Below are 16,791 nucleotides of genomic sequence, written 5' to 3' on the forward strand. Positions count from 1 at the left end.
ATGGCTCATCCAGGTACGCCATCAAAACCGGGATTTTTCCCCTCATGTTGTCTACCCCACCGTCCCTCAGCCCTCAGTCTGTGGTGTACACACAGGGCCGCGGTGTGAACGGCACACGGCCCGCTGTTCACGGCTGTGCCGGTGAGGGGGGCCGGGCCGTGACTCAGCGCCCTGGGGAGGCCTCGCAGCGCCGGGACAGGAGCCCCGGGGCCCCGCCGTGGCTCGTTAATCAGTAACACGGCGGCGGCCGCGGGGCGCTCCGGGCGCGGCACCTTCGCCCCGCGGCCGCTCCCGGCCCGTCCCGGCCCCGCCGCCCCCGCCGGGCCCGCCCCTCTCCTCCCCGCTCCTCTCCCAGTCTCCTCCGCGGCTCCCCCTCCCGAGCCAGGCGGGGCCGGAGCCGGAGCGACGTCGTTCCTCGCCGCCGCCGCCTCTCCCCAGTGACCGAGGGCACCGGCGCTGCCTGGGGGGCCCCGTTCTCCCGCCGCCGCCGCCCGCCGCCTCATCCCCGCCTCTGCCGGAGCCCGACCGCCCGCGGAGCAGCCATGAGCTGGGGCACGGAGCTGTGGGTGAGTCCCGGCTCGCCTCTCATTGTGTCTGGGATTCGCCGCCTTCCCTTGTCTGCTCGGGCGGCCGCCCGGGGAGGCGCGGAGCGGCCGGGGCCGAGGGGCCGCGCTTTGTTCGGCCTGTGGCGGCGGGCAGGGGCAGGCCCCGGGCGGGGCGGGGGTCCGGCGGGGGGCGGCGGGCCGGGCCGGGGGCCATGGGGGGCGGGAGTGCCCGGGGTGCGGTGAGCGGGCCATGGCGCTCCCGGGGCGGCCCCTCGCCCCCCGCCCGCCCGGCGGGACCGGCGCTTTGTGCGCGGCCGGGGAGGGGAGTGCCCGCCGGGGCCCTCAGCGTGCTCCCGGCACGGCCCGGGCGGGGTCCGGCGGGGCTCGGGCGGCCTCGGGGCGGCGGCAGAGCTGCCGCTCCCTCGAAAACCGCCGGGCCGCTCCGCCGAGCAAAGCGTTTTCAGCTGCCGGCTCTAATTAGAAGCAGCTACTATATAGCTTTGTCTCTAGAAGTACCGCAGAACATTGGCTAACGCTGCGTTGCATTTGTTTTAAATACGAAGCATTGGCAGCAGCGAGACGGGCAGTGTCTGTGTGGCGTTGGGTCTCTCATTCAAGCTCCCCGCTCCCTCCGAGGGCTCTCGGCTGTGCCCAGCACGGCGGGGAAGGAGCACGGCCGTGTCCGCTCGCAGGGCTCGGTGCTGGGGCTGCTCTGGCGGGGCTCCTGCTGCTGCCGCTCCTGCTGGAGCCAGCCCTGATCGGGGGAACGCTTAGCCATGAAAAAGAGTAGTACCAAGGAAGGTTTAACGTCCTCGCTTTAAATGCCGCCCGCCTTCCATTAATCTGCTTTTAAAGACTGTGAAACAGAGACTTTTATGCTAAGAAAAAAACAAAACAAAACAAAATGCTAAACGTCGCAGCTTGAAGTGTGGTCCAGGAACTCTTAATGCGGCTAGACCTAGCACTGTAGGTAGTTTAATCAGTGTTTCGTGGCGCGGGGCTGTCAGTCCCTGGAGGAGCAGAGCTCTGCTCCCCGCCGGGACCAGGGGCTGCCCCAGGGGCCGGGCCGGGCTCCTGCAGCGCCTCAATTACCTCGTGTCTGCTCATGCAAAATGAAGGTGTAATGGCATCACGTGTGCTACGTGGAGAAGCCTGATGTAAAGGTGCTTAGGGGCTACTGTAGTGTTTTGCATAGTACTTGTTACTTTACTAGGATTTGTAGGCGTGGTGAGAATTCAGGCAAAATGTGCTTTTTAAGTACTGATAGCACTGCCGTAGCAGGCCTGAAATCTGAAACTGTTGTATGTTGGCAGTAAGGAGTAAGTAAAAGCTGTGATTTATATTGGCCACACAAGAGAGTGAGTGCATAGCTCATGCCTGTGTGTAGCTCAGGTGAGACGTGAGTGTCCCTTGAGGAGGGTGGGGGCTGGCATTTGGGAGAGCACTGGCTGTAAGCACTCAGATATGTATTGCTTTAGAAAACAGAGTTTTAGCTTACTTATATCTGCTCATTTCTGTAGCCTCTTAATTGTATATTTTTTGTTCAGCTTGTAAATGGCAGTTGAAGGTTCTATACTCAGTCTTGTGTTCGATTTTGTATGAAAGTCCTTGTCTTTGTTGTGTATTTAAGAAGCATCTTCAAAAAGATGGGTTTTACCTCAGACTTCCTTTTAATGATAGACATTTGATTCACAGTGTTGTGAAACTAGCTGGAATTTATTTTGACCTATTATATTTCTTTCCTCATAAGTCCCTAATTCTTAGGCATTAGTTGGAAGAAATAATGCCAGAATTTTAAGCTAAAAATTTCACTGCAATACTTTTATTTTAGTAAATTTAATGTATTTTTTACTTGATATCTGGAGATGACCTGTAACTCTACACTGAGGTAACTTCATGTGTAAAATGGCCTGTTTGTAACTATATATCTAGACTTTGACAAGGCAAGTTTTTACATTACAAGGTGCCTTTTAAATTCTTTTTTTAATTGAATCAAATCATACTTTAAAAAAATCTACTGTGTTTATAAATCGAGCTGCTTTCTTAGTTGGAAGAATATTCAGTGCTTCACTACTGTGAAAAGTATTAAACTTTAATTGTTTTAGCAACTGTGCTGGGCAAGTAAAGATTCCTTTTTGAAGATCTGGCACAAAATCAAATTCATAAAGAATTATCTTGAATCTAGGTTAAAAACACAAGGAAAAAGTACTGTGAGTCTTCAAAGACACGGCTCTGAACAAGATAAAAATAAACTCTTAGACATGTTTGTGTTCTGGTGTAGCAGTTCCTCCATCATTGCCAGTTGTTGGCATTAGTGGAGCTTCAGGAGGCAGCCCGAGCTGCTCTGGGTGTGCTGGTGGCAGCAGGGGCGAGAGAACTCGCCCTGTTCAGTCCCCAACTGCAGAGAACTCTTCTGCTCAGGTTTTCTGGACACCCACTGGGCCTAAGGCTCTCCTTCAGCAGTGCTTTCACCTCATAAAGTGGATTTTTTCAGGGTTGATACTGGTGTCTAGATCATAGGTTTTCAAAACATCTGCACTTAGGTATGTATACTTTGCTAATTCGTTGAAGCAAATTTGATGGTTCTGTGTCAGGCTTTTTTAGTATCTCAACTCTGCCTTCTGGAGTTCTATCTCCTCATGGTGTTTTTTGATATTTTATGCCGATTCACAGTTTTGAGGTATTTTTTAAATTGTTCTGGAGTTTTATACTGTATGCTCTTTTGGATGAAGTGAAAAACTGAGCTTAGATGACTATAGAAACAAATAAGGAGCCAAAAGAAAAACTAGGGGATAAGTAAAGCAACTCGTGTTTGGTATTTATGTGGTAATTATTAAATTATTAATTATAGCAGTTCTGTTATTTACAATATACATATGCTAATTAAATGTCTACATCAGGGACTGGACAAAGGAAATATTTTCTTTGGTTGGCCAGTATTTTCTAATTATTTAAATTTGGTAGCTGTTTGTTTTTCAAGCAAGTTTTTTTTAATAAGTACACCACCATTCCCTGAAGTGAGTGTGTGTTGTACAAGATGTGTATGTATTCATTAGACTGAAACACTTGGTGTTTTTCAGTGTGTCTTGACCAAAAAGTGTACTCCTTGTCGTGCTTCTTTTGATAGCATTATATGAAATAATATAAATTAATAATAAAAAAATGTCAAGTCATATAGGCCATCCTGTGATTAGAACTGTTTCATTCCACAGTATTTTCTGTGCTGTGGGAAATATGCTCCCCTTTTCTGCTTTCTTATTACAATAGAAAATTTTGATTATGCTTCAAAATTAGTATTTAACAGTTTTATTCTCATTTTGCTGTGTGTATCTTTGTGGTCACTCTGCAGCATGTTCCTTATGGTATGGCCACACAGGACCTAAGATGCTTTGGTGAACTGCTTTGCATAATGTTCTCTTAAGGGTTAGAATAGAGTAGTGAGAACTGGCAAGTCTTGTCTAATTCAGTTGAAATACATTTTCTGAGAATTTGGTTGTTGGGTGCAAATTTTCCTATCTTTAATATATAATTTCTTTGTAGGTAACATTTGTAAAGCAGTAATCATCTGAAGAAAGGCGGCACATAATTGCAAAGTAGCACTTAATTAGTAATAGAAAATTGCTGCTGTTTATTTAGATACAGATACTTTTCAGAATTAACTTTTTGGAGATTGTCATGCTTTTTTCAAATATTGCACACTTATGTTCACCTCATGAGCAGTAGGAGGGTTTATGCATTGAAGTTGTGGTTAGACTTGCATTTTTGCTTTATAAAGTGCCCCTGACTTTTATCAAACTGTGCTGCAATATCCAAGGCAAGAATAGATAGATGGGACTAAAATTGGGGTGGGGTTTAGTAACTTTAAATATTTGGAAATAAAAATGATAGATGTTTAAGAATCTTCTGAGCATGAGCATCTGTTCAGTGTGTATATTTCTGTACATCTGGAGTTCTTTTTGTGGTGGGCGTAAAGTGTACAAATAGCATTAACATTGAATGTTTAAAAAATACGTCTGGTTATTGTCATTTTGGGTTATTGTGCTGTTAAATTGAATATGTAATGTATTTGCTTTGATGCTAAAGGCTTACCAAGCTTTGGAGACTGCAGTGTAGCTGATAATGAAGTTGTTGGTGTAATGAGAGGAGACAGTGTGATTGGCACTCTGAAGTGGCTTCTTTGGAAATTAATTAAAGAGTTTGTGCTGTCTCTTTAAAAAAAAAACAAACCACCAAACAACCAGGAAGGATGTTTTTTGACTTTGGATGCATGTTCTGTTGTTCCAACCCCTGTGAACCCCTTAATAGCAGTTGGCAGAAAAAGAGTTTGAATACCATGTCAGAACATTTTCAGTCTGTAGAACCAGTCTAGCCATCTGTTTCTCACCTCTTGATAAATATTTAAAACAGAAATTTTGCTGAGGGCTTTTTGTGCTGAGATTTCTTGATTAAAAAGAAACGGCTATAGAAGATTTAATGATACTATTGTTGCGAGCTCCTTAGGGCCAGAAGCACACCATCTTTTGTAATTAAGAAACCACTGGCACTGTAGAGTAGTATTTTAGAAATTAGTTATGTTGGACCAAAGAAAGATCAAAGAATATTTGGTGATGTGCTCTTTTTAATCTTTCCTTAAACAAAATTCATTCTGTGCCTAAACCCAAGTTCTATTTTTAAAAATATTAAATAACTTGCATCAGTAGTTTTTCAAAAGCTGTTAAAAATTTTCTTATGCTTTCAGTCCCACTTTCAGACATTATTTCTGTCTTGCTTTACAATCTTAGTCTTTTTTGTAGAAGAATCATGTGGTGATGTTATCTAATCTTAAAAGTTGTCAAGTGTAATTATATGTTGAAAACATCCACAGAATGTAAATATGACAGAGTTAGATTAAGAAAGTGGTTAACTATTATATAGCATACTTCTATTGTAGCAATTTATTGTATTTTTGTTCACTAGATCTGAAAATTTATTTTTTAGCTAAATAAAAGGGCTTTTTTCCAAGCAAAAAGAAGTTTTTTTCTCTTGAAAGTGAGAAACCTTTCTTGACTGTTAATGTGAATGTGGTTATGTAGTTACTAGCATTGTTAATACAGATAAAAAAACCATTGTAAATAATTATAAATATCAAGTCATATCCCATATGGAAGTTCTATGCTTTTGAATCTTAGCATTTTGTAAACTTATTTTCCACTGCTAACATATACTCTGTTAAAGACAATACTCTGTTTCACAGGGGGATGTTTGAGAGACGGAACATGAATATTCTTTTTTTCATCCTCAGATTTCTTTGTCACCCCAAAGATTGCAAACAGTACCCTGTATAGATTCACTCTTCAATCAGTACTCTGGCTGTTGTGTGCAAATGTACTCTGCAAATGTGTGCAAGGAATGTGTCTTGTGGCTAAAGTATAAGATTACAGTGTTTTCCAGATGCATGGGATGGTTACACATTCCCCTTGTCTTGGGTGACATGCTGCATAAAATGCCTAATCACTGTGAGGTTCCAGTCTTTCGCAAACAGCTTTGTGTGGCTTACCTCATCCTTGTGAAGACCTTTGAGGTTTCCAACGAGAAAGTTATGTAAGGATCAAGTACTTGGTTACTGAAAGTGTAGTTACTTTAGGCTTTGGTGTGAAAACAATTCTACGGCGTTTCAGTGGGAAATGTTTGTCCGTATTTTTCCAGCAATTGTCTGGTTCATAAACATCTGACCTTTTTACTGGTTTTTCCGGGAAGGGGTGTGTCACTGTCATGAGACTTTATCAGTTTGGGTTTGATGTTAAACATGATTTAATTTAAGAATGTGTACGTGTGTCTTTGACTATTTATTTAGAAAGTGTCTTTTTTTTTTTTTGAGGTTTGAAAACTTTATCATCTGATAGCTATTAAAAAGGCATCTGTTTTTATTTATGGCCCCACTTGTTTATGTGCTTGGAAGTGTGTATGCTTTTCAATGAAGTTTGTACAAACATACACATGACTTTACTCTGGAAATTCTGAACACTGGAAGAGTATTGCTGTCTTATAAAAATTGTATGCAGTCTCCTTGTTCATAGTACTAAATCTGAGAGTTGTCTGTATCGAGATTCTAAATGCTGCAGCTGTCAATTGATTTCCTGAGTGAGAATACTAAAAAGGCTGTTGGAGACTGCAGGATCTTTTATCTCAGGCAAGCTGAGGATTTCTTTAAAGTGTGTATCTGTCAAAATAATGATCCTCTGAAATGGCAAATCCCTCCGAATCTGGGATGAAGAAAAGCAAGGGAAAAGTCTATTGGCAATGTGCTCATGAGCTGAGGCTTGCCCAAGTTGGTATGATTTGTGCTTTCAGATGTTTGCAGGTAATACTGGAAGACAGAAGGTTTGTTGTTACTGCTTGTGTAGAATAGTCACGGATGCTGTAGACCTACTGAAATAAGTCTAATATCTAGAACTTAATTAGTATTGTATTTAAATTAGTTCTTATACTGGATTGATCTGGATGAACCCCTCATTTGTTAATATAGTATCTTTAAATACTTCAGTCCTTACATTTGCAGAGCACTTTTTAGTGTTCTTAAAGCCAGTAATTGAGTAACAGAAGGTATTTTATTTTTTTGTGGAGGGGAAGTTATTTAACACAACGCAGATTAAGTTTTCATTGTTCGTGCAACACGTGTGCATACTTTTTGAAGAACTTGAATTCTTTTTGGTAGAGAAGAATTCCCTGAAGTCCAGATATGTTCAGCTTTTTCCTTGTAGTGGTGAACAAACTGTTCAGTGAAAGCTGAAATTCCAGTCAGATTGTTTCATTTTGCCCCTAGTGAGTTTACGTACCCCAGTCCCAATGCTCTTTTGGCAGAAGGTTTAGAGGTTTGTCTTCAGATGTATGTCAGTGCTTCAGCTGGATGGGAAAAGAAGGAAAAAGAAGTATTATACTAATAAAAGCCTTCTGGTTTTCATTAAAATGCAGACCCTCTACACTGACTTTGTTTATGGAATTATCTGCAATAAATTTTTGCGTTGCTGGGTTTTTTTTCAGCTACAAGTTCTAGTCTAAGAGGAGAGTGGCAGGAGTATTACATTTCCTGCTAGGTGACTAGAAGAGGAAAGGACTTAATTTTAGGTGTACTAAATTTTATGAAAATTTCTACTGTATGGAAATTTGAAATAGAGTATTTATGATTCTTGCATATAACTTTCTTTGATTTTTTTTTTAAAGTCAGAACTCTGCTTCTGCTATGTCATTTACAATGAACAGAGCATTAGACCAATGAAACTGCTTTCTGGCATTGTGCTTTGTACATTTTCCTGTAGTTTGATTACCGTTTACATCTTTTGAAGGAGAAGTGCAGTCTTAACTGTGAGCTAAAAAGCTAATATTGCAGGACCTGAATTTTTCTTCGCCTTTAATGTAGAACTCTTGTGTCATCTTGGGCAAGTAAACTCACTTTTTGTCCCTGTTAGTTGGGTTGTAAAATTGGAATACACTTTGTTCTAATCAAATTAATATTGTAGGAATAGTTGTAGAATACTTTAATATTTTTTCATGTGTAAGGGAACAGTAATACGGTCTTTAAAATGTTGAAACACTTTGAAACTCTTGCATTTTTTTGTCTTGGTTTTGGATGGGATAGAGTTAATTTACTACTTAGTAGCTGGTACAGTTGTTGTGATTTGGGTACTCAGAAATGTTCCAGAGGCAAGTACCCTTTGCATGGCTTCTCCTTGGCTGGTACGCAGGAAATAGTACAACATGCTTTTTTGTAGTTCCATATTAAGTAAAATATACTTTTTCAGCATTGTGCAATGAAATGACATCCACTAGATTAGCATTTGGGGTGATTTAAATACTAAAGAACTTCTGAAATATGACAGCAATTGCACTGGAGAGTTGAGAGGCAGCCTTAACTTTTGGCATACTTGAAGTAACCAGATGTGAGTGCAGGTGATGAAGATGGGTGTGCCTTTTGGATCTCCATCTGCATTGTAAATCCTTTATAAAGAGAGCATTTGCTTGCTGAATTCTTTCTCATGATGGATGCCCAATTTGAGTGGGTGTGAAAACATCACTTTGTGTGTTCTGGTTGGTAGAGTAATTGGAGGGCGTTTTCTTTGATTATGGGTATGCTTGTATACTTTGTGTTTACCCCAGATGCCTCATTTCCTTCAGAGGTCAGTCTACTTACTTTACTTTTCTAATATATTCAAATGAGCATTTGGTCTAGGTGGCATGGGGTTTTCTTGTGGCAGTGAATGGGAACATAATTGATATGTGTGAACCTCAGAGAACTCCTGTGCTTCAATGTTGGAGCTGTCTCTACAGCTGGGGAGTACTCTGGAAGAGGAAATTGTAATATTTATAATATCTAACACTTTTTAATCCTTACAATAAATGGATAAATTGTTCCTCTTTCAACTATCTGTTATAGCATCTAAGTGTCCTGCAATTTTTTTCCCATATTTATATGATATCAGTCACAATTAGGGGAATATTTAGGGTATTTGACATTTGTAATCAATTGTGGGCATGTACTTTGTTTGTAATCATGTAGGACCTAGTTCCATTAGTCACATATTGTCCTTGTGTTGTGTTGCATTCTACACAAACTCAGTATAAAGAGCATCCTCAATCCAGTTAACTTTGTGTTCCAGCAGGGCCGGGTGGTGTAGTGGGGATGCCAAATGAGTTGTGCAGACCCCAGTATTGTTCAGCACAGTGGTCAGGATCTGAACTGCAGCCTCCTGACTTCCTTTTGGTAAGCCTTGCAAGCAGAGGGTAGCAGTGGGTGGACCTTTGTCGTGTTTGCAGGGATGAGCACCCAAACAACCTAAGAGAACACAGGAAATACTTGCTGAAAAGTACGAGGGAGTGTTGGTGTCTCCAGCGAAGCAAACAGTAATCCTTTGGTATGATGAAGTAATAAGCTGAAATCAGCCAGCAATGCCCTTGAAAGTGAGCTTAAGAAGCTAATGTTTGATGTGATAGAGAAGGAAGAGATAATGCTGGGTGGAAAACATGTGGGTGAAAGGATAATCTCTCAATACCAGAGAACAGGATGTGGTGCGGTTGAGAAATGGGATGGTTAGAGAATGCCTGATGATTGCAGATATTGGAATGGTTAAAAAGAGACTAATTTAAAAAAGTGGAGAAATTGTTAACAAGTTTTAGGGTGGACATAGATTTGAGACTCAGGAAAGAAGTTAATCAGGTGAAACAAGTTAAAGTTTGGGACTTTAGTGTAAAAGGCATAAAACCAGTAAAGTAGCTGCAAAGATATGATGCACATTATATGCTTTAAAATGAAATGATTTATCTTAGTTTTTCTCTGATTAGTAAATGGAAAATTGTTTGAAGGTCCACTAAGGACTACTGATAAAACAATTTTGTTCTGTAGAGTCAAAGATGGGTTCCCTCATGCCCCTAATATCTACTTTATTTAGATCCTAATAGTGCAGGTACTCATTTACATATTTAATTTTACCAATACTTGTTCATTTTATGAGCAAAGATCTCACAGGATGAGTGAGACTCATTAATGTGCTTGAGACTAAATACTGTATTGCTAGGAAATTTTCAAAGCCATTTTTTTGAGAAAGGGAATATTTGCAAACTAGCTCTGCCTGTAGCTTGTGGTTGATGCACAGCATTAATTAAATCAGCAACAATTACTGATGTTACTTTCTTTAATTTAATGGATCTCTTTTCAGCCTTATAAGTTTTGACTATGGACTGTGAGTTAGAAGAACAAGAATATTTACTTGGATTTATGATTGGTGAAAATTTTATTTTCAGAGTTTTTATAATTTGATTAATTAAAAGCTTTATCTCAGTAACTATGGTTATTATCTGGGAAACTGGCTAAACAACAGATGATGACCCTCCAGGTCTGTGCAATATGGTCAAGGTGTTACAAATTAGTTTGGAAGAGGGCAAGAAAAGGATGAACTTGTCTTGGAAGGTTCTCCAGCATGTTGTAATAAAATGGTAAAAACCAGACTGGAATATCTGGTTAGGTTTCATATCTAAGAAGATGGCATGTTTAAAGAGAAAAAAATAATTTCTTGAAAATAATAGTAACTTAACAGGAAAATCCAAATGTTTGGGATTTTTCTACATTGTAGTAATGTGAGGAGAATGTAGACTGTACAGTTCTATGAAACTTAAATAGAAATGTCACCATGTGAGGCAAGCTGAGCAGTTTTGTCAAGTATCCTGGCTCTGCATGATACTCAAATATTTACTCCTGCAGTAAGAGGTGTGGTGGTCTGATTAAGTGTTTAGGTTGAGTCTGAGGAAACAGGGGTTGTGGGTTATTTGTTTTGGTTTATCTTGATTGCTTCTTTGTTTTGTAAAAGTTGTGAGGTCTTTTGTGTTATTCTGCTGAAGTTTTGCAATCACATAAACTAGATCTTTTAACTTACCTCCCCAAGTCTGAGACCCTGTTAATATTAAGACCTCTCTCTAATAACAGGGATAACTTCTTTCCAAAGTAGCTTTTTAAGAAACCTGTTCACTTTGGTATTGATGCTAGGGAGAATAATAATCTTTCCAGGAGCAGCGTGTCAGTTCCTCCTGCGCTAGCCTAGCGCTTGGGAGATTGGAGTGGACTCCCCCAAGTTCCAGCTTTATGTTCTGCATTCCTGAGAGAGAAGCAGTGAGGTAGGAGTAGTTGAGTGCAACAGGAGGTTTTTAGTGGAAGAAACATCCTCTTAGTGGATTGGAATTGGAGTTTTACAAAAGTCCAGGGATTGGCTCTGTATATTAAAACTGTAGTAAGTGCAAACAACCCCCGTGTTAGACAGAGTGTGGTCCCTCCTCTGCTTGGATGTCTTAGCACCCAGTGACTTCCAATTATTTTGGTTCTGCAGGGTTGTTGTTCAGTTTCACTGAAATTTCAATAGTTAAACTGAAATAATTTTCTTAAAAGAGTTAAAATAGTCTTAAAGATGAGATGCCAGTAGTTATTTAAGGTTAGTGATTCTTAGATAAAATGTTTTTCCATGTTCTGTCTGCTTTATACTTCAAGGCTGTAATTGTGGGCTGTGTAATGAATACATCTTGACATCATTTATATAAAATCTCTTGCAGTTTTTGAGAAAGCATGTAATTGTCTTAAGGTGGTTGTGCTGAATGACCAGGATTCATACTTTTTACAATAACGAGGTACTGTGGAATATGAGTGTTCCAAACTCAAGTTTCAACCTTGAGTTTCAATTCTGAAAGGAGAGCTTCTACAGACCTTTATGCACACATTAGGTGGGAATAGTGCTGTTAGTTTATATGTACTGGATGCTGGGTAACGTGAATTTTAAGACCTTATATGTAAATGTTTCTTATGATCTTGATAGACTATTTGTAATACTTTGTACTTAACATTTCAACTTCTAATCATGTAAGCATAATCAGACTGTAAGTCAAACCTGAAACTTGTGGCTTTCCTGACTGCTTTTCTTCATTATGTCATTGGAAAAGAGGTTTGATTTTTTGCTGACTTGTGTTCATTTGTGGGAAGAGGATCATGCTCCCATATCTCCCTAGTTAATCTAATGGTTGTTTGGCTGTTGCTGGTTATCCTTTCAGGACTGTTACCAGTTACTCTGTTATGAAGACAGCATAACTTTCCATAATTATGGTTCTTCCCATCCTTTCTTAGTCAAGTAAAACAATGTTACATGCGGTGTAAAGGGATTTTTATTTTTTAAGGAAGGTGGTGAATTTTAAACCATTTCTCAAGAGCACTTTGCAGATTTTTCATTTATTTTCAAATGATTTACATTATCTCAAAGTAGCACAGTATGTGGTTTAACCTCATTGCAAGAAATATTTTTTTAAAATGTCTCTGTATTTTGCAAAAAGCTGATAACAGCACTCGAAAAATATAACTAAAATCTATGTATTCCTGCTGTAGTAAAGGGGTTTGAGGCTTTGCTTGTAGTTAGTTGGGTCCTTTATCTTTCAATAGTCTCTGCCACTAAAGGTAATCCAATAGTAAGTTTATAGCAGGAAATGGCATCCTAACATCTTAAACAGCTTTTTTTTTTACCATCAGATTCTGCTTGTCTTTGTTCTGAAAACAGTTTCTTCTGATCCTAATTTGCTAGAAGTTCCTAACTATTTACTTGTTCCATTTTTAGTTTGTTTAGACTATCTTATGTTATTTTTATTAATATTTTTTTTCCTTTGGTGTTACAGTACATTCGGTTACTTCAGCAGGATTAGTTTCTGTATTCTACTTAGTATTCTATTTTCTGAGGAAAAGAGATGGATAAAGAGGATGGCAAGTTTACAGTGAGGAAGTACAAGTTACACAAAGTTATTTGTAGAGTCGTCTTCTGGGATACAGCATGCTTTCTGATGTGTGCAGTTTTCTTCTGGACTTTGTATGATCTGTGTTTGTCATGTCTATAACATGGTATAAAACATCTGCAACACCTGTAGAGGTGTCGCTGAAGGCTTTCATGTTAGTATTTCAGAAGCCTTTCATAATCAGTATTTGAAGAACCCTTATGAAGAACCCTTTTCAGTAGCTGTCATTGCTTTAACTTTTTTGAGTGGAAACACAATGGTAAATATGTTTTAGATAATCTCATAAACTGCACATTTAAGTACTGTCTTTTGACTATAAGGACAGTATATTAAAAGACATTAGCTTTTAAGTATAGACAAAGCTGTATTTAATACCAGGTGACACAAAAGGTAGTATTTCTTATCCAGTTACATTCATCTGGCTGTTTCCTGTTTCAGCCGCAAGTAGTTTATTTGAATTACATTTGGTGTGCTGTTGCCCTACATTAATATTAGGAATCCTGTGTTACATCTTAGAGAAACACCTTTATTCAGTATTTTTTCCACAATTTCATGTGTCTGATTTCATGTCAGTATTTCCTACTAGCTGTGTATTTACTGATGTTGTGACCTGGTTTAATTAGTACTCAGTTTTCTGCTGTATTTTCTGGGAATCTACTTGTTTCTGTAAGAGTTCTTTACCTCTTACACCTATTTATTGCAAAAAGCTATCACTAGTTTATATATTAGAGCTGTAAAAATTAAAAGAAGTGTTTCCAAGATACACAGATTCAGAAATCAAAGATGACGGTGCAGATGTTGTGATAAGTGTATTGTGTAGTCTTTCCAGTTCTTTGTTGAAGTGGGGGAAACTATTTTGTGGCATGGGTGAAAAACATTTTAATTTGCGTTTTAGTTGATTGTTGAGTTTGGAATCCTTTATGTGAAATGTTTGCAATAACCTTGAGCAACAAAATTCTGTGTCAGTCAGATACATGGCTTAGTTAAAAGTAACGTTGTTAAGATATTAGTACACGTTATCTCAGCATGATTTTAGCATGGAGATAACAAGTGACATTGATGTTGGTGACAACCATTTAAGGTGGGTGCTGAGAACCACAACAGTTTAGAGAGCATTATATTATTTCCGAATTGCTCTCATGTTACTGTTGATTGTTTCTGTGAAATAACTAATTGATACATTTGTTTGTACGAATGAGCTGGTTTGTTGAGTACTAGAAATTCAAGTATTTATTTTGTGCTACTATGTATTCTTGAGGGGCATAAAAGTTTTTTATTGTTTGTATGTAACCAGAAAAAAAAGAAACTTCAATTTTATTATCAGGAGTGTGCTCTAATTGCAGCAGGTTGATAGCAAATGAGTATTTCCAGCCTAATGGACTAATGCCAAATGTGTGCTAGCCTGATGGCCTAATGCCACTAGTGCAGGGCACATCTCATGTGGGTCAATTAATGCTTATGTGTATAAAATCTAATTTGAAAACTGAATTTTTAACAACTGCAGCAAAACCACATCCAACAGAACTTTGGGAACTGAAAAGAAAATATATTAGTATAGGCTTTCTTTTTTGCAATTTAAGAAATACCAAGAATTAACCCATCTTCCGTGATATTAACATCAGGGTCACATTCATTTAAGCAATTTGGGCTCAAGTCTAGTTCTCCAGATGATTCAGAAGGGAATGTCAAATTGTAAGCAGTAATCATTCTCTTCTGTATTTTTCTCCTTACAGAAGCCCTTCTAGACTGTACAAGGTTATTTTCAATTCATAGAAGAGTGAGGTTGCTTCAGAGTTAAGAAACAGAAGAAATTTAGCATTCTGAAAAACTGCATTGAGAATGTATTTGCTAAAGTGCTGTTTCAGGATACTGCTGACAAGTTAATATATTCTCAGCTTTTACTTTATCCAGTTTTACTGCCTTAGTATCAGTTTACTAATTTGCTTTGTAACTGGGTAGTGGATATACTTAATCTTGGTGCAAAACACTTAATGTATTTCAGTTTATCAGTTAAGTATTTTGTTTATGCTTTTTTATGATACAGAACCAAATATTGTTTTCACAATTAACCTTGTGATTTTCTTAATGCAAATTGTGCATTCTGGTCCCATAAAAGTGTAATAATTTTGCATATTCTTAGAAAGCATTTTAAAGCATCTGGGAAGTGAATCCTTCTTGTGACTGTTTCGTGATATGGCATGTGATACCATAAGAAGAACACTCAAAATTTAGTCAAATATATTTTGATAAATGATCTTTTGAATGTTTTAAATATTTAGTATTTCTCTGAGGCTGATGGGGCAACAGTATCAAATAGTTTCCTTTCCAAATCATTCTCTTCAGAAAAAAAAGCAGTTGACTGGTGAGTGTCTTTAATTTTCCATTATACGCTAAAGATGCACTGAATTCAGAATAATGGAACAGGTTAATTAAATTAATTACATTTAATTTTAATTCTGTTAATTTTCTTTCTAAAAGATATGCATGGTTATACACGATATGTATTGACAGAAAAATGAAAAAAAGAGATACTTGGGGAAATGGCACTTGCTTTAATTTTTTCTACCACAAAATCATGGTGTGTTTTTGCTTACAAGTTGGCATGCTTTCGTCACTGATTTTGAAATGTTTTTGCTAAGATATAAAGTGCTAAGGCTCCCCAGATATGAAACATCAATTTTCAATATTTTTTTAATCAAGCTAGTATTGTTAAAAACAAAGTTGAAACTCCCATGTGCAATTAGACGGTTTCAGCTTTATAGTCAGTGTAATAAAAGATATAACAGTTTTATTCAGTATGAAAGAAAGGGGTTTTGGTTTTTTCATTATGTCATGTTTTATTCAGTATTTGAGACTGTCAGAATTTCTTTAGTGTTTCTTTGACTGTTCCTAGACCATTGATTATTTACAGAAATTTATCCCTTATTGGTTAATATTTTGCTATTTTAATTCCATGCAGACTTAGTGAAATGAGTGCTTAGTAAAGACTTGAGTAGCACTTCATGTTGAAGAATGAAATCACAAATAATTAGGTTTTCCATAAAGGACATAATGTGGTATGGCAATGAAAAAAAATACAGGAAAGGTTATATCTTTAGGTGACAGAAGGGTTGCCACTTCCCTCTACTTCCAGGTCAATGTGTAACAAGGAGTGTTAGGTTTCACCGGGTTCTTTGGCTAGAACTGTTTTTTTAAAGGAAAGTACAAGTCCAAAGGTCTGGAGGTGTTCAAGGCCAGGCTGGGTGAGGCTCTGAGTGACCTGGTCTAGTGGGAGGTATCCCTGCCTATGGCAGGGGGTCTGGAACAAGGTGGCCTTTAAGGTCTTCTCCAACCCAAGCCATTCTGTGATTCTACATAGTGAATTTGTAGCAAATTACTGTTCTGATCTACAGTACTTGCTGCGGTTGCATTTTGAACTACACCTGCAGTATATCATTGAGAACTTTTTTACTGTTTTGCTCTTTACTGTTTCTGATCTGGTAATACTAAAAAGTAATTAGGAAAGAAACCTAGTAATTATTAACTACAGTAGTAGTACTTCTGTGTCTGTGATCAGTGGAACAAGATGCCTCACACAGAATAGAATTAACACAGTGTTTAAAATGCTGCTGTTGAATTGGATTCCCACATAATTTCTTTATTAAGGCAGGAAGGATGTTCTCAGTAACTGCTTTTGGAGTAAACAGTGAAGTTATATCAGAAGGGTAGGCAATGCAAAAGAGGCTTAAAGGAGGAATTAGAAGGAAAGTAGTGGATGAACAAGAGTTGAAAAAAATTAGATTAGAATAAAAAATCCTGAGAAATTGTGAGAGGGAGAAGCTGGCAAAGATGGTTCTGTTTCAGTCACAGAATCACAGAATGGATAAGGTTGGAAGGGACCACAGTGGGTCACTTGGCGCAACCTCCCTGCTCAGGCAGGTCATCCCAGAGCACACTGCACAGGATTGCATCCAGAGCC

General features: G+C 38.8%; 1 protein-coding gene across 4 annotated transcripts in view; it reads left to right on the forward strand.

The window, feature by feature from the left end:
* The first annotated feature begins 448 nt into the window (after positions 1-448).
* The window catches only part of FNBP1L (formin binding protein 1 like), a 57,633-nt gene continuing 41,290 nt past the window's right edge, over positions 449-16,791 (forward strand). For 2 of the 4 annotated variants that reach the window (XM_083867795.1, XM_083867794.1), the window contains exon 1: positions 449-566. In XM_083867795.1, the coding sequence (XP_083723921.1) occupies positions 543-566 (24 nt within the window). In that variant the 5' untranslated portion in view covers positions 449-542. Of the gene's footprint in view, positions 567-9,186; positions 9,283-16,791 lie in introns of those variants that run through there. The other 2 variants (XM_083867792.1, XM_083867793.1) reach the window with 1 other exon arrangement.

The sequence above is a fragment of the Zosterops lateralis genome (assembly GCF_965231275.1).
Source record: "Zosterops lateralis genome assembly, chromosome: 9".
Lineage (NCBI taxonomy): Eukaryota > Metazoa > Chordata > Aves > Passeriformes > Zosteropidae > Zosterops > Zosterops lateralis.